Source organism: Oryzias latipes, chromosome 13 (assembly GCF_002234675.1).
Source record: "Oryzias latipes chromosome 13, ASM223467v1".
Lineage (NCBI taxonomy): Eukaryota > Metazoa > Chordata > Actinopteri > Beloniformes > Adrianichthyidae > Oryzias > Oryzias latipes.
This window is the reverse complement of record NC_019871.2, coordinates 853,043-878,042: the sequence shown is the minus strand read 5'-3', so window position 1 is coordinate 878,042 and position 25,000 is coordinate 853,043. Positions and strand designations below refer to the sequence as shown.

Below are 25,000 nucleotides of genomic sequence, written 5' to 3'. Positions count from 1 at the left end.
CACCGGCTGTACCTGTCAGCCGGTGGTGCAGTGCTGAGGCGTGTCGGCAGACCCTCTGCCAACCGCAGCAATCAGTCAACCGTGGATCTTCAAGGTCAGCGTTGAGGTCAGACTCACTCCAGGATGAAAATATGGCAGCGATGATTTACATAAAACCAGATGCCTGTTGAGTTCACAGACTCACCGAAGCTCCAGCAGGTATCTGACTGCACCCCAAACCAAAAACTAACCACAGCTTGATGATGCATCTGGAAAATCTTCTCTTTAAAAGATCCACTTGATCCTCTTTTGATCTATTTTCAAAGTCTTTCCAGTTTTGGCTTTTATTATGATGATACTGTTTTTGTTTTCTAGGACATAGTTTCTGCAGAGTTGTGGGTGGAACTGTGGGTGTGGAGTAAGCCTTCCCATCATCCCTTTGTGTACACTCTCTCTCACTAGCTTACAGCCCCTCTCACCCCGACCTAACATGAGTGCTGCAACAGAAATGGTGATCACTGTCAGAGCTATCCAGCCGTACAGATTAGATCCAGATTCCAGGAAAACAAAGACGCTCTTGGACCTATTTGTCTGGAGGTGGTTCTCTGTGTCCTCCAACATGTCACATGGTTTTCATGGCAGTGGGCCTTTAGGTTCTTTTGACAGCATTTGTGTTGCAACGATTGTCTCTCATTTTCAGCCCCTGAGTGGCGGAAACACCAGAGAAAAGCAACAGCTGCTCTGCTCAGCGGCTCACGGAGGTGAACATCTGCCAACGCAAACAGGAAGTGTGTGCAGCGGAGCATCACCTCCTCCTCCTCCTCCTCTTTATTAAAAAAGCCTTCAGGTTTTGTTCTTGCCTCTTTAATCTGTGATTGTGTTCAGATAGTTCCCCTGACATGATCAGCCACAAACATGCAGAAGATCCTGGACCTTCTGCATGCAGATGAAGCTGCTGCAGTCTGACCTGAAGCTTTGACCTTCTTCTCAGTCGGATTCCTCATTTGATCTGATCGTTTCATATTTTGAAAGGAAAGAGTTTTCAAAGCCAGAAATGCTTTCTAAATCTTCTGTCTTTACATTGTAATGTTTGTTCTACCTTTGCTCCAAAAAGATGTTCTTCATCCATTCAAACATCTACAGATGTCTAAAAGGGGCTTGCATTGTACTGTGGCGCCAAACCTGACTCTGGCTGAGTCCCACCGCCGCGCTCACATGCAGAAGTCTTTGGACTTCATTAACCTGCAGACGTCTTGGCACGAGGACGTTCTGCGCATTTGTTTCTGGTTTGTTTCGCTGATGTTGGCACCTAAACGCAGCTTCATAACGGAGCCGCAAGTTCTTACAGGAATGGAGCCGGCAGCTGCCAGGAGGCTTGTAAAACAGGTTGGGTGCATTGTTGTACTTTCTTCCACCTGTCGGCTCTTAAAAGCAGACTGGAGGGCTGGAGTGTGCACGGCTGCTCCGTGCGCTAACTCCGCTTTGGCATCAGAAACTCAATCTGTCTGGATTTCTGAGGAATGATTCGAAACAGATTCAGCCGGTTAAACTCAGGAAACGAAGACGTAAAACTGGATTCAGTTTATCTACAAAAGTCCAGAACAAAGAAGGAAAGAAAACATCAAACCGAACCGACCATAACTTCATTGTTTAGCTCATTCCAATGAAACCAAACTATCTGAACTACACGTCCTGAAAAGGAGCGATGAGGTGTTGGGTGATCCTCCGTCCTCCACGTGAGATCGTTGTCTGCATGTTGAGACGCTGGAAGAAGCATTACGTCATCAGACGTCCTCACCTCCACATCACAGGGAGCGTCCGTTTGTGCTGAAACATCTCCTGCCTCCCTTTCTTCACGGACGCCGCCTCGTTCAGACGAGCTGCAGCAGCACTGATGGGCCTTTAATGAGGCGATTCTCACTAAAGTAAAGCAGCCGCCGTGAGGTTGGGCCGCGTTCATCACGCTTAACTAAACTATGACTTCATCTGCGGAGCGCCGCTGCTCTAACACCACCTGACAGAGGAGGGCCACTCTACCCCAGTCCCAAACGATCTGCACCAGATAATGTGAAAATGAGCTCTCATGGCTGCAGACCATGATTGCTCCACCACCATGCTGGATAGATGGTGGGAGAAGCTCCAGATGTTGATCTGGAGACAAACAGTTCTTCTTCCAGCTGAACCTGTGAGGCTGATCTGTCTTCCACATGGAAACAATCCGTCTCTCTGCAGAACAACGGACTCCAAACATGCTGGAAATGCTTTTCTAAACAACTCTCAGTTGACATTTTGAGGTTTGCTGGTCAGCCTGCACCTGGTAGAGGTGGTTCAAGAAGACTCAAGAAGAATGGATGAAGATGATAAACTGGAAATGTTGGGGTTCATCTGGAGAAATCCACTTTTGGTCATGTTTTGGTTTCCAGTGCTTAATGTGCAGCAACAAAACTGATAACACTTCAATTCTAAACCAAAAAAAAAAAACACAAAAAGTCAACAAGAACACAAGAAGCTTCACCTTCTCTGCACAAACTGACACAAATGAATCCAAAACACTTCATGGAGCGTTTTGTTTCTCATCACCTGAACAGAAATGCAGAAAATAGAGCCAACAGTTTAAATCCTGACGCTTTTGCAGAGATTTCTGCAGGAATGAAAGACAACACCCCCACCCCGCCCCCGTTTACAGATGTCTTTGTTCTGAGACCGCAGATCGCTCATGACTGAACCAAATCCACCAAAAACCAGGCAGGAGTCCAGAAGAAGCAGGAAAACTCATCAGGACTCACCTCACTCTGGCGTCTGCTGCCCGATCATCTTCACGCTGCATCAACTGAAGCCAGTCACTCTGAAAAGCGTCACTCTCTGATTTCCTGTTTTTGGCGTTGCGTTTGCACGAGAGCGCCTCACCTGGCTCAAACTACAGGATGTGGTCTGACAAAGGCGCCACCTTTGACACACATTTGAATTTTTGAGAAGACTCCTCACTGAAGAGAGATGTTCCTGCATCCATCCTGCACCAGCTGATGAAGCTCAGCCCAGACCGACGAGAAATGATGTGTCAGAACATCAGGAGGGACTTGAATCCACCAGAATACAGTCCATTTAGAACAGAACTGAGCTCATTTCACTGGAAATAAAGCGGCTCCTTCAGAGCTGGGATGTTACAAGAATGTTCCTCCAGACAGGAACAACAAAATCCTGTCAGTGGAATCCATTATTCCTGGAGGCAAATTCTTGAATTCTTTGAATGAAGCCGGTTCCCATCCCAGTTCTGGATGAACATCCCGCTTCAGGAATTCTGCCAGAGGTTGTTCTCCTGCCAACCTCCAGGACCAAAGCTGCTCCCAACTTTCCTCACATGACCAACACCAAATCCTCGTCATGAAAGCAGAACCGTGTCTGCCAACGTTTTTCCTTTCTGACTCGGGAGTTTTATGGAAACGCCTCATTAAGTGTGACAGAAGTTTGGCCTTTCTCTGCTCCTTTGGGTCACCAAACGCAGAACTCAGAGGAGGCTGAGCAGCGCCGTAAACCTTCTTGAACCTGTTTGCCACCAGCCTGCTGAGCTCAAGACGTCTTCAGGTTCTTCAAAGGCCTCGTGTGACCTCTGAGTTCACGCGTAGGAGAGTTGAAAGCAGCACTTCTGAAACAATAAAGCTAAACAAGTTTTTGGGACTCTTTTATCTGTTAATAGGCACCACATTTCATGATCTACGGTCTTGGGAGAAAAACTGCAGGAAAACAAGCCAGAGGTTCCTCTCAGACACTACAGGCCTCAGTCTGCAGGAAGTTGTTAACGTTCACTGTTGGAAGAATCCCTGATGTTCACTAAACTGCATCTGAACATCAAGTCAATAAAGCACGGTGGGGGTCAAATGATGATACGGGGTTGCTCAGTTTGAGGTTGGATTGTGTCGAACGAACTCCAACCAGACGGGAAAAAACAGGAAGAGCAGAACCAGATAGTAGTAAAGTGTTGCATATCAGCCACTTTTCTCCACCTTCCAATCCGCTGGAATTCTGCGTTCAAAGAAGAACGTCAACACGGAGGCTAAAACTCCGAGGTGAAAGGGTCAAGTAGTGAAACGCACAAACCTCAGGTCAGGTGATGCCTTTCATTCACGGCCCCGGCCTTTTTTTTTAACTTCTCTGGTTACAGTTAACAACCAGGACGGGTTATTCTTTAGTAACATTAAAGAATTCATCTGTAGTAGGGGGGCGTGGCCTTTGATTGACCGTTGACAGTCAAATATTCTGAAAGTTAAACGCCTTTCCTGGGCGTGTCCCAACAGCTGTCAGAGCCGTCTTCACCACACGGTCTGCTGCGGTCTGATGACATCATATCCTGTCAAGATGGCGAAGCACTCAGCTTCATTTTCCAAGAACACAGACGAGCTTGAAGATGTCAGGTTTGTGATCCGTCCTCACACTCCATGTTCAGATGGTCCCGGATGGCTGGACTCACAGCAGACGGCGACCGGACCCTCGTGAAGGACCACGGCTGATCTCTCCTGTTCCTCACGGATCAGCCCGGAGGCGCGGGAACATCCCTCTGAGGTGGAATTTCCCTTCAAATGCCTGCTCTGCAGAGGCGGACTGGATTCTATGATTACAGTAATAAGAGCTGCTGCTGGCGGCTGTCATCAACTGCTCAACTGACAAAACACCTTTGAGCTTCTGAGCAGAAGTTTCTGATGACGAACTCAGGAACACCCGGAGCTGAGCGACAGAACGATCTTTCATTTCAGAGCTTTCACCCATCACAGTTAAGGTTCCTTAATGTTCTCAGACCTCTGCTACACTTTATGGTTAATCTGATCATGATTCAATGAGGGAGAACCTTTATCGACAGCTTGATTAACGGTGTTAGAGGGAGTTTCTCCAGGTCCCCATGTGGTTTTGGACGTTTCCTCGTCTGAGTTGTTTGGTCTTGTTTCACGTCTCTGGAATTTTAAACATCCTTCCATCTATCAATTATCTTCAGCTAACTCCTAGTGACAGTCGAGCCCCTTTCTTCTGCTTGAAGGGCTCCCAGAGTTTTGCCCTGCTTGTCCTCTGGCATCTCTTGAACTCCTCTGGGCTGCCCGGCCTGGTGTGCCCACATTGGGGGTTGGGGGGCTGAGGGGGGATCGGGGGCGGGGATGAGTTGTGCTGTTTAGATGCTGACACCCCGGCCAACAGGAGGTCAGGGCGAACGGTGCCTTCTGGTTTCCCTGTTCTTTAGATTTTTAAATAATTTCTCTTGTAATTGTCTTTGTTTTTGTGTATTTTATTCTGAGGGGCTCACTTTAGTGTTTTGCATTCTTGGTTGTTTTTATCTACGGCACCTTGAGCTGTTTTGTTTATTTTAGATGAAAGTTGCTTTAGAACTAAAATTAATTTGAAGGAAACCAAACGGAAAGTTTTCAAATATTGCAGTTCCTCAAACGACCATTGGAGGCGGGGCTTAGACATCTTTGGGTAGGATTCGGTCAAAGCTCATACAGCTTTGTTAGCAGGAATGTGTTTTTCTGCAGTGGGTCATGGTCAGCGCCCGCTGACTCCCTGCAGCTGGGGACTTCAGCGGGAAGGGCGCGCATCCGTTCCCGACCGCCTTACGCCGCCCGCTTTCTGCAGGGCATCAGATCCCGCCCTGCACGTAAACTGTCTCAACCAACCAAAGACTCTGAACAGCTCCAAACCGAATCACAGAATGACCCGTCGGCAGAAACCCTCAGCGCACATCATGGAATGATGAACACAACACTTAGGAATGACGCATATCACGCGTGTATCACAAAAGACCGACAATTCAAACGTGGAAAAGACACAAAATGCAGCTGTGTGACCCGGCCTTTACGTAGATGATTACCTGGATGAGGTAAGTCAGTAAGTTTGTAATCTGCTTACACAGCTAGTGAGCAGCATAGGGGCACAGTAACTGGTGGATCTGGGTTGAGCAGTCTGTATGTGGGACAGCGTTCCTCCACGTGGGGCCTCCGGATCCCCCGCCCTGCCTGTCGTCCTGCATGTCCTGGGTCAGCTGCTGCTGATTGGAGAGGTGTTTGATCCACAGACCTGGATCACCGGATCCAGACAAGTTTACCCCACAGGGCAGGGATGGCTGAAAAAAGGAAGTAGATCTCAAGGGTTGGGCGTCCTGATCTAAAGCCAACCTTCTTATCCAAAATGGAAATGGGTTTGAAAGAAAAGAAATGAAGGTTTCAGTCGGCATCCCAGATAAGACGACATGTCGACACAAACAAAGGCGGGAAGTGAGTCTTCTCACTTCATCCTTTACAAAGCAGAGGACTGATGCTGCAGCCCCTCATGACCCCTGACCCCTACTCACACATCCTTCCAGCTTCCCCATGTTTACAGTCATTCCTTCAGAGATAAGGGAACTCCCTTCTCTGAAGTTCTCATTCCTGCCTCTGGCTCCATCTCCTTCCACAAGAAGCCATGTTGACCCGTCGTCAAGGAGACAGTAAAGGCCTGAAGTGTGACTTTGAGCCACCAAATGACGGCAAACATCACACTGAGCTGAACTGAGACATGGGAAGAGCCAGAGGTGTTCAGACACCACAACGACTGCTGGGTTTTCTTCCTGTTACCGTGATGTCGTGGAGTCAAAGGAAAACCTCTGGAATACAGGCTTTCTCTCAGGAAAATCAAGGCAGGACAATGAAGGTGTGCGAGACGTCTGAGGATCTGACAGAAGACGTACATTACAGAATGATGGTTTCGTGGTTTTGGGGGGTTGTAATTGTCTAAAACACGTTTCTCCGTATGTGCCACAGAACAGTGGACCTCCCACCAGAACACAAATGATGTGTTAAAAGCAAAAGCTGCTGCCCCGCCTGCTGAAGAAGACTTTGACAGAACCGTCACAAAACTCAGGTGAAGACGAGGCCACACCCCCACAACCTGCTGCAGCTCAGGTGTCAGACGTTTCCTCGGATTGGTGGATGTTTGTGTCTGAGGTGGAAACTGACTTCAACCTTAACTGGGTTGGGTTCTGAAACATTTGGAGATGCAACATTGCATGAAAGAAGCCACAGAAATAAAACCTGTTGGATTCTAAAACCTTTGTGCTCCCGTTGGTTTGCTTTGTTGGAAATGAAATCTCACTTCCTTCCCTCGTTTTGCTCTTCAGTACTTCATGTTCTGATGCATTTGGTTCTTTGTTTTGGGGTTTTTCCTGAGGCAGAATGGCTGGTTTGCAGCCTGTTCTTTATTTCTGGTTAGCAGATCAATATCAGAGCGGGGGAGGCTTCCTAAATCAGCCAATCCCAGAGCAGAGCAGGAACGGCTCCTTCACCCCTTTTCTGTTTGTATTCAGTCGTTCGTTTGCTTGTTCCTCCGCCGCCTTATCTTGGGCGTTTGCTCTATTTTCTGCCTCCTGCTTTTCTATAGTTATAATCAACAGTTTTGCTGCAGCCTTTTATGGTGTTGGTGTGTGTTGGTGTGTGTTGGTGTGTGTTTCTCAGCAGAAACACCATTCAGCGCTGCACTTTATCACCACAAACCATACGACTTCCTGCCAGAGAGCGTTCTACTGTGTGAGCGAGTTCACAGTCCAGCTCAGCATCCATGCAGAGGCCAACCGTGAGTGTGTGTGTGTGTGTGTGCATGTTCATGTGCCCCCCCTCTCTGCATAATTGCAGCATTTCAGCGGGTCCAGAAATGTAAGCGCTCTATGTTTGTGTGTGAACGCTAACTATGGATGCCTCTATAACTGCAGAGCCACCAAACAGCATGGTGGCTCTGCGTAATTACAGCTCATTACTGCGCACAAGTGTGTTTTCATGAATGCACTTGTGCACGCGCACAAGTGCATTCATGAAAACACACTTGTGCACGTGCATGCGCCTGCCGTCCGCTGTGCCGGGGCCCCTCTGGGGACAGGAAGTCGCAGCTCACAGGGAAAGTCGAGGCTCTGAAATCCATCTGCAGTGCCTCAGAACCGGGCCAGCGCTCGCCGCCTGCTGCAAACGGAGCCAACGGTTCTACCGACACCAACCGAAGAACCAACAACTATTTAACACCACCTCTGGTGGGAGTCAAACCCACAACATTTTCGCTAGAGCCCACCGCTGGTTTCCATAGTGTCACGGAGCCGAACGCCACAGAGTCCGTCTCTGAGATGTCAAATGGTTCTGAGACACTGCAGTTCCTGGACGTCTCTGTCCTGCTTTGTTCACCTCAGGATCTGTTGGACTCCTTAGAACGTGACGGACCACTGCAGTCCTCCAAAAAGAGCATCATATGTGGGGCACAAGATCTAGAAAAAGGACCCTAAAAACATCTAGAAATTATTATCTTTTGCTATCTTTTTTCAGAATTCACTTCCATTTATTAGTATTATCTGATAAGATTGTATAAGATTACCTACAATAATAGGTACAATATCTAGAATCTAGAATGATATCTAGAAAATAATAGAAATAGCTAGAAGTACCTAGGAAAACAAAAACTAAAGAATAATATCTAGAATATCTTAAATCTAAAATATCTAAAATAATAACATTATAAAGTATCCTCTAATAATATCTAAAAAATATTTGCTGCACTTATCAGGAAAAAAAACCAGAATAATGACAACAGAACAACATCGAGTATATTTATAATATCCAGAATCCAGAAAAATAAAATAATAAAGTTTAATCTAATAATATCAAGATAATATTTGCTAGAATGATTAATAATACTACCTAGAATAATGGAATAATAACAATAGAATAACAGAATAAGTAGACTAATAATATGATTGAGTATCATTCAATAATGTCTAGAAAATAAGAGCTACTTTTATCAAGAATAATATTTGGAATAATGATAATAATACTAATATCTAGAATGATATCGTCTGAAAGTAGCCCTTTTAGGAGCTGATGGTACCCGTGCCTGTCTTTTTAAAGTAATGGGACCAAACAAGCTCATTGGAAGAAAAAACCTCAGTTTTCCTACGGTGGACGGGAAGGTTCAAAACACCTGGAAACGGTGGGAAAAAAAGATTTGTGAAGAGTTTTGGGATCGATGGTTATCAGCCGGTTGGTGGAGATTTCAGGGAAGATTCATTAGATATTCTTTGAAGTATAAATCCTGTTTGTTGTTATCCTAAGACGACGTTACGTAACCTGCTTTCACAGTTTGCTTCCCTGTCAAAAGCGTCTCAGGATGAGTCGGAATCGCCGGTAGGAACGCTGATCTTCCAGAACAGAGGATCAACTTCACCATCTTTCTTCTCTTCTCCTTCTCAAGAACACTTCCAGAAACCCGGGACCTGATCCGTGTGCTCATGGGAAACCAGTCCTGTTTTCAGGATTTATCTGCATGCCGACAATCCAGCATCTGCTCAACAGTGCTGACCTTCTCTTGGAGGCCGAAGGTCACCATCATCGTTCAATATTCGTACCTGTGCTACTCGGCAATTTGTGGCTGCCACGCCGCGACCCCTCAGGCATGGTGTGATGATGTCACAGGATGTAGAAACCTGGAAGTACAGGAGAAAACTCTGGTCAGGAACATGTTGCAGGTCAAACTAGTTTGTTAAACCATCAGCTCGAATGTTCTGTGGACTATTGTCAGACTATTTGCTGGCCGGATTAGGGTTTCTGAAAGAAACCATCCCAACCGGGAATGGTTTCTTTCAGAAACCCAAGCCCGGATTGGTCTATTGGAATAAAAGTAAAAAGTCTTTAAGAAGAGATAAACCGATTCTAATTGACATTTTTTTTCCTTAATGACCAAGAATCTACAAAGACAAGCTTTATGCAGATGACTTCATCCATTTTACAGTCTTTGGAGTTTCTCTTTAGAAAACTGGAACCAGCTTCTAACCAAGATTCTATCCAAATGGTAAAAGTCCCCGTCCCTTTGGTCTTCATGTAGTTTTATTAAATGGCGCCGATCCGCCATCTGCTACCGGGTTGGTCAGGAAATGAGCAAAGATCCCCGTCTCTGTTTTCCTTCAGTTGCACCAAATTTTTCTCTTTCTTTCTGGCTCTGAACATGCTCTGTAGAAACATTTATCGTCCGTTAACCTTTCAAAACTCAACAGTAACATCAAAATGAAGAAATAAAACAACTTTACAATTACAATTCCTCTTCTTTAATATGTGATGATGCGTTTGGGGGAAAACCCTGAGAAAACTCGTATTCCTTGCTCTACAGTTTTTTGTAAAGTTGACCTCCAGCCTGTTTCTACAAGTATTATTTATTTGTCTAAGTCGCGTCGGTTAAAGTTTTGGTTTCTGGCTCTTCCTGGAGGTTCTTCTCAGTTGGTTGGGTCCCGCTCCAGGATCTGCTCTACCTGTTTCAGCAGACAGATGTCTCTTAAACTGAACCGTTTTCCTGTTTGGACTTGCAGAAAGTTTTGTTCTTTTAAAAGACGAGTTTATTTCCACTTAAGGAAAACATAAATCAACAATAGGTCATGACACGTCTGAGGCGTGTCAAGCCGTTTGAAGCTCAGCCGTTGAAACCTCATTTTTCCTCTTGAACACGAGGAGACCGGGTTCTTCAGCAGAGTTCATTCGTGGGAAGAGCGAGGAAAAGAAAAGTTCTGTGTCTTTTGTGTGAGCGCATATGTAATGATTGGCTGCAGGACAAGAATTTGGGCTCTTCGTGTTACTCTGCGAGCGTGCACGAGTCGGCCGGGGACGAACGGCCCCCTCCAACGTCACGGATCCGCTTGCACAGGTTGACCCACTTCGTTCCTCGCGCACAAACAAATGTTCCTGCAGCTGTCTGCCGGAGGAGCCGGGGAAGTGGGTCGGGGGGGGGGTTTGGGGGAGTCAGTCTCAGTAACACAAGCCAGATCCAACACAAGACCTCACTGATGGGGGGCTGTCCTGCGTGGGCTCCAGCCTGAGGAGCCCTTCAGGAGACTTTCCCACAACTCAGACCTTCGCTTTCAGACGTGGAGACCCCTGAAGGAACCACAGCAGACACACTGAGGTCCTAAAGACAAGATGAAGCCTCCAAGCAAAGAAAAACCCGGAGACAGGGACGGACCTCCAACAAGGAGCAGCTCACCTTCTGAGCTGCCCTCAACCTCCTCATCCCCCGCTTCTCCTTCTTCTTTTCCTACTCTGTTCTCATAAAATGATCCTCCTCTTTTCCTCTGACACCCTCCTAAAGCTTTCCTCCATGTCATCCCTGAAGTCTTCTTAGCTGGAGAACTTCTGAACCGCAGCAGGAGAGCAGAGATCTTCAATGAGCTGCTATTATAAGATTACTGTGCTGCATTCAAATACTCTGGAATTAAGACAATCATCTTTAACTCAGATGGTTTGATGTTTTTTTCCTGTGTCATTTTTGTTCTTTCAAAGGATGAATAGTGAGTGATACGTAAATACAGTAGAAAAAATATGAAAAAGCTCAAACAAATCACCAAAAACGTCAGTTTTTTTCCACTCAGACCTCAGGGAAATGTTTCATCCCAAAAAAATGACCATAAACTTTACTTCATGATTTAGTCAAATCTCACTTTATTCTTGATTCAAACTGAAGGTTTAAGATGAAGAGAATCCTCTGAAGCTGCGCCTACATCAAGGATGTGAGATGCGTTCAAGAAGGTGCTAAAAGAGCAAACGCGCATTTAGCCCATGGCGTTCACACTGGACTGTCGCTACCCGATACCAGCGAATGTGCGCCACCTACAGGCGGTAGAATCTTGGTGTGAAATGTCAAAGCGGTGAATCTGGTGAATTTCGCTCCAGACTTTCTTTCTCAGCTCTATTCCGATAAATGAAAGACTTGGTGTCATAGAATTCCAGCCGGACAGAAACCATAATTATAAATTTCTCTTTCATGATCAATTTTCAACCTCTGGCATTTCTATGAACTAAAGAGACGCCATCCATATGTCACCTGCCAAATCTGATCGGTCAAAGTTCCACCTGGTTTTATCCTCCAAGGCACGTTCAATGGCCGCGCGTTTTGTATGTGGAGCCCAAAAAGAGTCATAGAAACCTGCATCACGACGACTGAACTGAAACGACTGATTAGTTTGGAACGCAGAAGCCTAAAAGACGCATTTGCATAGACGTTTCATTGAAAATAGTTGGTTAAATGCGCTTTGTTGGGGTGGTGTGAACATGTTAGCCTCCTTTTTATTTATCAGTGCTCTGGAGATAACACGATTGCTGGTGACACCGCTTCACACACTTTATCAGCAAAAGTATTGGCCCACCAGCCTTGACTCACTTATGAACTGAAGTTCCATCCCATTCCTCATTCAGTCAACATGATGCTAGTCCACCTTTTGCAGCTGTTCCAGCTTCAACTCTTCTAGAAAGGCTGTCCACGAGGTTGAGGAGTGTTTCTATGAATTCTGGACCTATCATCCAGAAGGTCATTGGTGAGGTCACACACTGATGTTGGTGGAGAAGGCCTGCCTCTCAGTCTCTGCTCCAATTCATCCCAAAGGTGTTCTATGGGGTTCAGGTCAGGACTCTGTCCAGTTCATCACACCAGACTCTGTCCTCCATGTCTTTATGGACGTTGCTTTGGTCACTGGTGCACAGTCGTGTTGGAAGAGGAAGGGGCCGCTCCAAACTGTTCCCACAAAGTTGGGAGCATGGAATTGTCCAAAATGTTCTGGTCACCTGAAGCATTCAGAGTTCCTCTCACTGGAACTAAGGGGCAAGTCCTGAAAAACAAGCCCACACCATCATTCCTCCCCCACCAAACTTTACACTAGGTCCAGTGCCGTCCCAAATGTACCGTTGTCCTGGTTACCTCCAAACCCAGACTGGTCCATCAGATTCCAGATGTAACAGTGTGATCCATGTCTCCAGAGAAGGCGTCTCCACAGTTCTAGCAAACAGTGGCGGCGTGCTTCCCACCGCTGCATCGACGTTTTGCATTCACTTGGTGATGTGTGGATGGATGCAGCTGCTCGGCCGTGGAAACCAGTTCCAGGAAGCTCTCTGAATGCTGGACTTGAACTAATCTGAAGGTCACATGACCGTTGGGGCTCTGCAGCAACTGACTGCAGAACGCTTATGACCTCTTCAACCTTCAGCATCCTCTGACCCCTCTCCATCAGTTTACGTGGTCGAGCACTTGGAGGCTGAGCTGCTGTTGTTCCCAAACTCTTCCATGTTGTTTTGACTGTGGAAGATTTAGGAAATTTCCCCACTGGATTAGTTGCACTGGTGGCGTCCTCTGAAGAGGTCCGTGCTGGAATTCACTGATCTCCTGGGAGTGGCCCATTCGTTCACAAAAGTTTGTAAAAACAGGGCTGCTTTTATACTCCTGTGGCCGGACCGAGCTGCTGGGACGCCTGATCATCTGGATGGGGGAGCCAATACTTTTGGTAATATCATGTATGTTCTCATATAAATGACAGGAGGACATAATGAGATTCAAGGGGATGATCTAAACCTGAAGAAGCACTGACATAATGGGCGGCTGTGGTGGAGCGGTAAGGCAGTCGACCTCTGATCAGAAGATTGCAGGTTTGATTCCCGCCTTGCCCGCCCATATGTGGAAGTGTCCTTGGCCACTGGTGGAAGGTTGACGCCAGTGTTTGGCAGCGGAGCCGCAACTATTGAATGAATGGGACCGTGACTGTAAAGCGCTTTGGGCCTTCGAGGAAGGTAGAAAACGCTTTAAAGTATTAAATCCCCAGAGGACTCAGGAAAAGCAAACCTTCACCACCAGGCTCTGAGCCGCAGCGCGTCACACATCGCCTGTCTAAGCTGTTCTTCTTCTCTGCTTGAAAGCTCTAACAAACTGCTGAAAAACAGCGAGAAGATCCTTCAACTGGGATCATGTTCTCAGTGAAAGAGTCGGCTGTTTTCTTTGCGTGGTTAAATGACACAATTTCTGAGATCCAGAGCGATGGATGGGCTGAAGCTCCGCGGTTAACCCAACGTGACGCTGCAGGCAGGTTAAACACACAAAGGTTGTGTTTCCGTCACCTCTCAGGAGTCTGTGCCGCCTCACTTTCATTTCCTGCACACGTGCAGACGCTTGAGAGGCAACTCTGACAGATGCAGCTCGTTAGGAACGCCGTCAGAGAAGAACGGACTCCACAAACACAATCTAGGCAACAGCGGGTTTCCTCTTTCACTTCAAAATCCAGACGAGGTCGACTTACGTCAACTTTATTCTCCTGCTTCCTGAAAAGAGCATGGAGGCTGGAAAACGGGTTCCCAGTTGAACTGAATTGTACTTTAACAGCAAACCTGCAGCCTTTGGAGTTTGATTTTGTGACAGAAACACTAATAAAGATGGAGGCCGGCAGCATGAAACTCCGTCAGTCCACTGATGCTGAGCTGATCAGGTTCTTGTTTGCATTACTTTATGAACGTTTTGCACATTTTCCACGTTTCAACTATCAGTCTTTGGTGATCCGTGCGTGTTATCCGGCATTCATGAGTGTTTCTTGAGTTCGTCATTCGTCGATGTGCTCAGATGTCCGTCGAGGGTTTCGACGAAGAAAAAAAAAGAAAAAAAAGAGACTGGCTAAGCTAACCGTTAGCCTTCAGGGGAACCAGAGCTGCTTTTATTTTGAAAGTTTCAGAGAAATGATTGTTGTGCTGCTTTAGAATCTCTTAGGTTTTTTTATTATAGCTCCATAAAATAACGTTAAAAAACTCCATATGTATTATTATACTGACATTATTCATAATTATTACCTTTACTGAAGCCATCAAAGTAATAAAGGCTGTTATTAAAATACAATTAACGTGCCTCAATGTAATAATCCATATAATCACAAGTCAGAATAGAATAATCTAGAATGATTCTGAATCTATTCGATCTCGTGTGTGTGAAATAAAACATTGAGTAGAACAACTGTGTGTGCGTGTGTGTGCATGTGCGTGTGTGCATGTGCACATGCGTGTGTGTGCGTGTGTACACTGGCCCGTCACCCACAGAGGTAAATCCAGGTGCATCCGCCTCCAGCTCACCTCGTAAACATCAGAGCGGCGTGCAGACATGCACACTCTACCCGACAGCAGTCTGCGTGTGTTATGGATGCTCTCTGGTGTTGCCATGGCAACGACCCACACACGCACCAGAGGCGCTTGCTTCAGCCGACCGGCTGTAATTTGTAGAGGAGAGAAAGTCCAAACTCCTCCTGTGAGCAGAACGGACCGAATCGGCAGAAGAACCAGAACTTCCAGAACTTCAAGCTCAGGTCTGAGGCTCATTCAGTGTCAGAAATCTTTGATCAGATCAGATGTTGGAGGATGAAGTGTGCAGTGAGGAGTTGTTCTGCCCTAAAATGTAGATCAGGAAGATGAATGCTTCATGGATTTCAACCTCCATCGATAAACGAGGGAACACTGGATCCAGAAGGATAAACTTAGACTTTACAGTCATAAGTCCCAGACACTGATGGCAGCAGAACCACGAGCAGAGTACGGTTCAAAGCCTTGCTCAAGAACACTTTGGCAAGGCCAAAGGTCAACTGCTCTGCCTCTGCACAGCAGCAAAGTCCTTTAAAAAAGGATCTTCTTAAGGAGGAACTGAACTTTGATTTGTGGAAAGTCCATTCTGGTTTAGTCGGATCAAAGAGGTTCAGGTCCTTCACAGCAAACAACCGACTGGTCCACGCAGTAACCCCGTCACGCCGTATGTTGCTAATTCACAACCTTCCATTTAACCCAGGACTAATCTGAAACAATGAAAAATGTTTTGTAGTTTAATAGAAAATAAATGTAGACATCAGGGGTTACAATGAATGATGGAGGAGACCAAAGTATGTATGTATGTGATGGATGTACGTGATGTATGGATCTATGTATGTTTGTTTGGAACTTCAATAATCCCTGAAGACCAGAAGAACATTTCCAGAAAAAACACCAAGTCATCAGCATAAAGCAGAAACTTCACATCAGCCTCCAAATAACCAGTATGACCTGCATGACCTTATTTTTGGGGGTTTTACATGTTCAGATGAAAGAGGAATGTCAGCATCCGACACCTGTGATGACGAAGACGTGAAACAATCTGGACAAGAAAACATTTATGATGCCTCTTTTCTTTACAAACTTCAAAAGTGGAATGATAAATGGATCAGAACTTTCATCCAATGTTCCTGCAGATTTTCCTAAAAATCTTCAAATTTCAATTAAAGAGTGGTAGTAAAATTTATATGAAAAAGGTGATTTAACAGCAATAATGATGTCTTTGAACCTTTGAAGCAGAACATGAAGTTTGAAGAGTTTCTCAGTGATAAAGGCCTGAGTTTCCTCGTGGAAAGAAGGACAACTTCATCGGGTTTTTTTTGGAAAACTGTTTTTCTGATCTGAAACTTCCCAGGTTTCCATTTGAAGGTCTCCTGATGCTCAGCTGGCAGCTTCAGAGGTCGACTCAGAGCTGAAAGTGAGAGCGGGCGTCATGTTTCATCTCAAACATAAACATCAAAGCTCTGGGAACCCCCCCCTCATAAACATGTATGTAGGTCAGTGTGCTGCGTGTGGTCCGCTCTGCAGGAGAAAGCTGGACCTCAGACACACAATGGCTCCACACGCCCGATTCTGATGCCTCTTTTGTGCCGGTGGCGTCAGGCGGACAGCTGGCCGTCCTCAGTTCCTCCACGCCGCAGAAACCGCCGACAGCTGCCGCACAGCTCGTCCGTCTGCACCGTCCATGCTCAGGAGTGAGGTCTTGGCAAAAGGAGCTGCTGGGTCAAATCCTACCAGAATCATGGACTGCAGGCTGCAGAAGGAGAAGCTCTCAGGCTGTTGTTTGATCTGCTGTTGTTTTTAACCCCACAGACACCAAGAGCGAGGAGCGAAGAGTCCAACCTAACGTTGACACGGTCTCCATGCATACTCCAGAGAAAAAAAAACACAATAATTCTTCTTCAATTAAGTTTAACCGGATTAAAACATGGAGTGGAATCAACCTTAACTCTGCCAGCAGACGGACTAGAACCAAACTTCCTAAATATGGTGGATCCTCCTGTGCTTTCCTCTGTTGGAGTTATTGGTTCTGCAGGTGTGAACATTTACCTGAACTCTACTTGGGACCAATTAGGAGAACTCTGGACCCCTCAGAACCAGTCTCTTCTCCCGCAGATGAACTCTGGTACGCTTCACTTCAGTGTGAATGCAGGCATCCAAAGAGAGGAGGAGAGCCTAAGGAGGAGGTGCTGTAAGCTCCATTTGTTTGGAGGAGAAACACAGTCACAGCGTGAATCAGAAAAAGCAGAAACCATAGGGACGTTTGGAAATGCATGCTGGGTAAAGGAGGAGCAGCGAGGAGCTGCTTCAGACGTAACAGCCAGAGGAGAACAGGGACCGGCTGGTTTTCTTATTCCCCCTTTATTCTGTCTTGTTCAGAGCACGATTGGGAAAACAGCGCCCCCAAATGAGCAGCTGGTGGAACTGCAGCTGTGTGGTCCGTGTCCATCTTTGGTTGGGAACGTCGTGTCTGAAAGCAAACTCCCAGTATTCCAGAGGAATGTCCCAATTAGGAAGTGACCACGACTGGAGTATTGTTGGGACAAAACACAAAGAGTCCTTCACTCTCTGATTTATTTTGTGCATTTTTTTTCTGGTTTGGTTGGTTTTATGTTTAATCAGTGAAACTTTCACAAGACTTGACTGTTTTATGAATCTGGACAATGAATGAGTTTTGATGAAGGAGAAAGGCTGCTGCCATTGGCCAGAATCAAACGTTTGATTAGAACAAACAAGTAAATACACGTTAACTTAAGACAGAGCAGGAAGTCTTCCTCAGAAGCACAAAAGAAGCAATAAATGATCAGAAAAAGAGTTTCCAGGGAAACAATGGAACAATAAAAGCTTTGAGGCTTCAGTCTGACAGAAGAACTGAAAACTCTGTTTCAGAAACAGGCAGTGCAGCTTTTCCAACAAAGGAGACCGAGAAGACTTCCCAAATCCACATCCCAAACCAAACTATTACTTAACTACTACTTTTTTTAACCCACTTGCTACTTGAAGCTTCAGAAAGTTCTGGATGAATGTTCTTCAGACAGACAGGTCGTCTCACCACTCGTCAGGCACGGGGGGGAGAGTGGTTAGTATGGGCTTGTTGCAGTCACAGCTCCTAGTGTAATCAGTCATTTATTGTGAAAGACGGATAAAGTTTGTCCAGAAAGTATTTTGTTCAAATGTTCACGATTGAGTAGAAAAGTGGTTTCTGACCTTCTACCTGATGCTCTTTAGGATCCGAAGGGTTTTCCTAAAGAACCAAAACACTGACAGGCTTCATTGTTTGGGAAAACTTTGGGAAAGTCCAGAGTTTTTGTGGTTTTCAGATGGAGAACACTTCTTCGTTGGGCTTTTTCTTCATTAGCTTTCTGGAACCGAAGCGTCGGTTTGGCTCATGTTTCCACATTCTGTTAAAATTAGAGGCTAATGACTCAAACCCAGCTCAGCCGCGCTCAAACTGGATGATTACGTTCATTACGACCCTGTTTGGACAGGAGATATGAGCTTATGTAACACAAGAAGAATGAAAGAAAAACAAGAGTTGTGAAACGTGTCCAGGAGGAACAGACGAAGGCTGACCATTGACCTGGAGTCTAAATCTGGACGTTTGCTGCTCTGCTCGCATTTGTTCAGAGTGGAAACAAAACTCCACTGAACTCAGAGACTCCAGCAAGACTGACGGCTTCTCCCCAAAAGATCACAGAGTTCAAAATCCAATCGGCTCAGGGGAAAAAAGGATTTGATCCTGAACGAGTTTTTAGCTTAGGTCATAAACTCAACATCTCGTTTACACAGTCCTGCATGGAGGCGGGGGCTCAGGATGTGGGCTGGCCTTAGACTCTAGGCGCTCAATATCCTGACATTGAGGTTTGTGACAAACCAGCAGCTGAAGCTGCTTCTCCTTCAGGAATCTCAACCACACACTCCTCAGATCACCTGGACCAGGTGGGACCGATCCGTCATAACCGGACCAAGCTGAGTATCACACTGGAAGATCTGTGGGACCAGGATCAGGTCTGGATCTCTGATCTTCATGAGAACCGGACCTGATCAGACTGGGAACACCAGAGATCCTGAATCGACAGAACAACGAATCCCATCAAAGTTCAGTGCAGAACAAATAAAAAACCAGAGCTGCTGCAGGAACGAGGGATGAAAAAGAGAAAATGAAGAGCAGCTGATGAAGAACAGCTGTTTTTCATCTGCTGCTCTTTATTAGCTGTTAAGGATTAGCTAATAAAGAAGAGCTAATGAAGATCAGCTAAAGAAGAAGAGGAAATGAAGAAGAGCTGATGACGGTGTGGTCTGAAATGAAGGGCTAAGCGCTTCACTTTTTAAACGTTTGCTCCACCATCCTGTGTTGCATTTTGGGAAGAGTTATTTCTGCAGGCAGAGAAACCATCTTGAACGTGTCATCAGGTCGTAAAACTGCACACGCTCAGTGAGGACCCCCCCCCCCCCACACACACACACACACACACAGCTCGGTCATGACTAACATAAAACAGAGAAACACTGAGGAACATGTGACTGATGACAAAGACCCACATGAACGTGGAGGACAATGCCTCATGATGGGATGAGCTGGCTCCGCCTCCTGTGAACACCTGGTTGTAAACCGTGAGAACTGAAGTAACATTCAGTCCTCCGGCTCCTTCAGACTTCGTCATCCTCTCAGACACTTCAACCACAGTCATGGACACTTTCTCAGTAGAATTCTGCTTTTTGTCTCACATTTATGGCTTTAAAGCATGAAGCAGTTTGAAGCCTCAAACCTTTGAAATCTTCACAAAGTCCTGAGATAAAAAACATGAAAAACCATGAGGTGTCAATAAAACACGACAGTGGATTTAAGGAGGTCCCACCTCTGGCTATGAACTTCAGCAAACTGACTTTCCTGAATCTGTTTCTGTTTATTTCTCCAACAAAGCTCCTTATCTGGGCGACTTGTTCACATCTGAAAATCCAGATTTTTAACACTCACTGATTCTTTTAGCCTAAAGCAACATGTTTCTAGTCCTACACACAACAAAGGTCACACCTTAGATCTTGTTTTTCCTTTGGCCTAGATATACAGTCTCTGAATGTGGTGGATGTTCATGCGACTGACCATTTCTGTGTATGTTTTATATCCAGTCATGTGCCCAATAACTGTCATATAATGGTATCTCAAAGGCATATTATAAATCAAACTGTTGTTTTCAAGACTGTTTCAACTTAATCTCATTGATGATTGTGACAATGTAGAAATTCTTATCAATCATTTTATTGGTCATTGCCTGACTCTTTTGGACTTAGTGACTCCTACGAAGCTTAAAACTGAAACATCTTCTAACTCTGTAAGTAGAAATTGCTGCCTTCAGAAGAACACATCACCAGGTAGAACGCTTGTGGAAGTCCACTAACCTGCAAGTACACAGACTGCATTTAAAGGAGATCTCTGGGACATTAAATAATATGATTAAGCTCGCCAGATCTAAGTATTTTTCTGATGTAGTAAATATGAACAAGAGAAATCCCAAAGTTGTCTTTGATACCATTCAACACATTGTTTCACCCTCGGCTCCACCCGTACCTGTTTGCCCTACTGACGACTGCAACAGATTCTTACGATATTTTGTAAATAAGGTGAATGAGCTCAAACTAAACCTAACATCATCCAATGAAAATACCACTATTGTAGCCTCTTTAAACTACTCCTGGACTAACTTTTCTGCCATCTCAATAGAAAAAGTCATGGTCGTATTAAAAAAGATGAAGCCATCCTTATGCCCCCTAGACATATAACCATCATCTATGTTTTTTAAAGTTATCGATCTTATTGCCCCATTTCTTGTTAAAATGATTAATCTGTCTCTGTCCACTGGGACTGTCCCAAACTTCTTTAAACAGGCAGCAATAAGTCCCATCTTAAAAAAGCCCAACCTGGATCCATCACAACCCTCCAATTATAGGCCAATTTCAAAATGACCTTTACTCTCAAAGGTCTTGGAGACGATAGTGGCAGAACAGTTAACATCTTTTTTAAACAACTATGAACTCTTCGATAAATACCAATCCAGTTTTAGAAAGATGCATTCCACGGAGACCACTTTACTCAAAGTTTCAAAGGATATACTAATGGCTGCTGACTCTGGAAAGTATACAGTTTTGGTTCTTTTGGACTTATCTTCAGCATTTGACACTGTTGATCATAAAATACTGTTGGGCAGATTAGAAAATGAGTTTGGTATTGCTGGGTTTGTTTTAAAGTGGTTTACCTCCTACCTGACCAACAGAACATTCTCTGTTTATATAAATGGTATGCTTTCTGATACCTCTCCACTCCTACATGGTGTGCCCCAGGGATCTGTTTTAGGACCACTGTGGTTTTTAATGTACATCTACCCTCTTGGAAAGCTTTTAAATAACTTTAAAAATGTGTCATACCATTTCTATGCTGATGATATTCAGCTATACTGCTCCTTCAATGACTCAGAACTCCACAAACTTGGCTCACAAGTAACAGTCTCCAGCTAAATCCAGAAAAAAAGACAGAAACACTAATAGTTGCCCCGGAAAAAGCAATCCCAATAATTTCTCAGCATCTTGGTTCTTTGACCTCCTCTGTACAGCCCTGTATCAGAAATCTTGGTGTCTGGTTTGACCATTAAATGTCTTTGGACCGTCATTCCAGCCGTTTAATTAGAAATTGTTTTTATCATTTACGTAACATAGCCAAACTGCGGGCGTTTTTATCTAAATCAGAAGGTTTTCCATGCTTTTATTTCTTCTCGTTTAGATTATTGTAATTCTCTTTTTACTTGTTTTAATAAATCTGTTCTTAACCGTCTTCAGTTAGTCCAAAACACAGCTGTAAGGCGTTTAACAGGATCTGACAAAAGGGCGCACATCACCCCCATTTTATCCTCCTTGCACTGGCTCCCAATTAAGTGGCGTATTGATTTTAAAATTTAAGTTTTATCCTTTAGAGCTTTAAATGGACAGACCCCAAAACACGTATCAGACTTGCTCTGTCCCTACGCTTCCGGCCGTGCCCTCCGATCCTCGGATCAAAATCTTTTAAAGATTTTTAAGACCAAGAATAAAACCAGAGGTGACGGTTCGTTCCAGGCAACAGCCCCCAGACTCTGGAATGCCCTCCCTCTGTCCCTTCTTGTGGCCGACAACGTCGATTCTTTTAAAAGACAACTGAAGACACTTTTATTCATAAATGCTTTTAGTTGACTAGTTTCATTGTTATTTTTATTCTACGTTTATTTTTCTTCAATTTAGTTTTGCTTTAAATCACATTTAACTGATTGTTTTTCTGCTTTTACTGTATTCTATGTTTTTTATTGTTCAGCGCTTTGTGATTTTATTTGCGAACGGTGCTATAAATCAGTGTTTTTCAAACTTTTTTGAGCCTCGGCACACTTTAACCCTGACAAAAATCCCGCGGCACACCATCATCCCGAAAAAACAAACAAACAGAAATTCATGGTCTGTTTTGATCGACAGCCCCCCCCCTCCCCCCGCAATCTCACATGGATTTTTGTGATAATTGTGGCAGAAAAAGCAGAAATTTGCGGCTGTTTTTTTCTAACCATCAGCTAAAGACGAGCTTTAGCTGGTATTTTTGTTAGAACTGAGCGACTTTATCAGCAGAATTAAGAAAAAGGAAGTGAAGACTTTAACCACTTCTGATTGGTCAGACTGATGACATGTGATTAAGCCTTCAAGAATGATTGGCGGAGACAGTTAAAGGGGCGGGACTTTTCCTTACACACTTATAGCTGCAGCTAAATCGCGGTACCGTGATTCTTATCAAAATGTCTTTAATAGAATTAAATAAACACAAAAAAAAGTAATTTTAAGATCTTTTATATTCCTAACTACTCAGTGTTTTATCGGGGCCTGTTTGGATGAACAAAGAGCTGATATCCTGGAGATGGAAAATGTTTTTAGATCAGTGAATGAGGGCAATTTCCCAGGGCGCACTTGACCATCTCCCACGGCACACTAGTGTGCCGCGGCACACTGGTTGAAAAACACTGCTATAAATAACACTTACTTACTTATTTGGTTCTGCTTGATTGGATCCAGTAGATTCTGTTCTGGTTGTATATTTATCTGCTGGGTATAAAAGTTTTCAACAACAAGTCTGTTTGAATCAAACTGAGATGTTCAAACCAGAATCAGCCAAAGCTGGGCCGTCACATTCAGGCACAAATATTTTTCAGTTTCCACCAAAGATAGAAAATATCCATACATGGTCCAGGGAGCAGTGAGAGTCTGCTCTGGCTGCAGCTGCAGCTGCAGGTACTGCAACATCTGCTGCAGCAGCTGCAACATCTGCCGCAGAGCGTCCAATCTCTCCATCCAGATCAGCCAAAGCTGGGACTAAGAACAACAAAAGTCATCCGCAAACATCCCCCGTTCCACCAATGACCACCTCATTCAGTCATTTAGCATTATTCAAATAACAAAAACTTTATTCATTCAGCTCTAACGTCAGTGTTCACTCATACATCTGCAGTTCTCCTACTAATGGAATGGCTGAAGCATCTCTTCTGACCCTGCAGGGGACTCAAACCCTCAACCTTTGCTCCACAGAGACACACATTGGAGCTGATTCCCATCTTCTCGGTGCAGCTTTCCTGTGAGGAAGATCTGCATTCTCTCATGTTTGGAGTGACCACGAGAACCTGGCTCTGCATAAATCTGTGCGTTCGCCGGTCCCGCTGGTTCTGATGGCGTTGTTTACTGAGCTGCTTCGTGGTCAGAAACGCTGCGGTATCCAGCTGTCGCCTGAAAGCGTCTGACCTCAGAGAACGCCACACTGCCTGACTAATTATTATAAACGACAAACACCCGTTACCCAGGAAACTCTTCCCCCACATCCCATAATTACGCCGCATGGGCTCGATATGAAAAAACTGCATCCGAATAGTTCAGATGGTTGGGGTGCGTTTGATTCGCGTTTACTGCTTGTTTCTGGAGCTCAGGCGGCTTGTTACCTAAACGTGTCGCTGAGGAAAGTCGGACGTTTGGAGCCGATTCTGACGAGCCTGAAGACCAACCGGGACCAGATGAGCACTGAGGGCTGGTTTGGATTCTGCCAGCAGAGAACCAACACAATCCGCTCCTGTTCTTGACCGAACCTTTTTAAAGTTAGTTAAAAAGATGCAGCGTACCTGTGCACCTGTGCAGCGTGCGGCTAACAGGTGACTCAGCCTGTCTGGCCTCTTACCTTCATCGCTATTCCCGGCTTTGACCGGTTCTCTAACATCCTGGTCCAGGAGCTGCCTTTGGATCTGTCTCGTCAAACTTTTCTCTCTTTCTGTTCCGGACTGTTTTCTCTGACTTGGTTTCTTCTTCTCCTCTTTCTGCTGCTCAGGAGGAACTTCCTGTCAAATCCCTGACTTGTAAAAGCTTTGAGAGGAGATGGAATTTTCTGTTGCTAGCATAGCGTCCCTCATGAAACAAATTCAAGTCCATCCAGTCCAACTCCAAAGAGTTTGATTCCTGAAAGATATCAGCTCTGCAGGAACTTGATCCCACAACCTTTAAACATCTTCCTGAAGCATTGCCTAGAGAGCAACGGTGCTGTCCACTACACCACAGTGAGATCAGTCAGCAACTTCAGTGCAGGAAATTTGATTTTCAAACAGGCAAACTCTGGGACAGCCTCCTAAATATCCCAGAACTAATGTGAAAAGCTAAGAACCTGAACACACCACAGTGAAACCACTGACACACAGCTTCCTGCTGCCTTCAAGATGAAAGAGGAAGAATGATTTGATCATGAACGGTCATAGAAGATGTCCAGGAGTCTCTTTATGTCTTCGTCATTTCATGAAGTTCTACATTTCTTCTGCACTCTGTCTATGGAAAAGTTGCTTTAAAAACACTTTGGATCAAATTGGAATTCTCCAAATGTTTTGACCAAAGGCTTGAGCAGACAGGAGGAGACTCTGACTACGTCCCCGTCCCGTCTCACCATCGCTACAGATTCATGGAGGGAAATTTAAGGCTGTTCGATGGCAGCCAAACTGAAACTTATGAGAGCAAAAATTTAAAGATTGGAAAAAAGGGACATGAGACACACTGCATGCGAAAAACATTTGTGTTCA

The 25,000-nt window shown here is 45.0% G+C and overlaps 1 protein-coding gene across 5 annotated transcripts in view; it reads right to left on the bottom strand.

Moving 5' to 3' along the window:
• plekhg2 (pleckstrin homology and RhoGEF domain containing G2) overlaps positions 1–25,000 on the bottom strand; it is an 83,270-nt gene that overhangs the window by 53,349 nt on the left and 4,921 nt on the right. For 4 of the 5 annotated variants that reach the window (XM_023961328.1, XM_023961326.1, XM_023961327.1 and 1 more), the window contains exon 2: positions 9,377–9,454. In XM_023961328.1, the coding sequence (XP_023817096.1) occupies positions 9,377–9,425 (49 nt within the window). In that variant the 5' untranslated portion in view covers positions 9,426–9,454. Of the gene's footprint in view, positions 1–2,765; positions 2,853–9,376; positions 9,455–25,000 lie in introns of those variants that run through there. The other variant, XM_023961329.1, reaches the window with a different exon arrangement.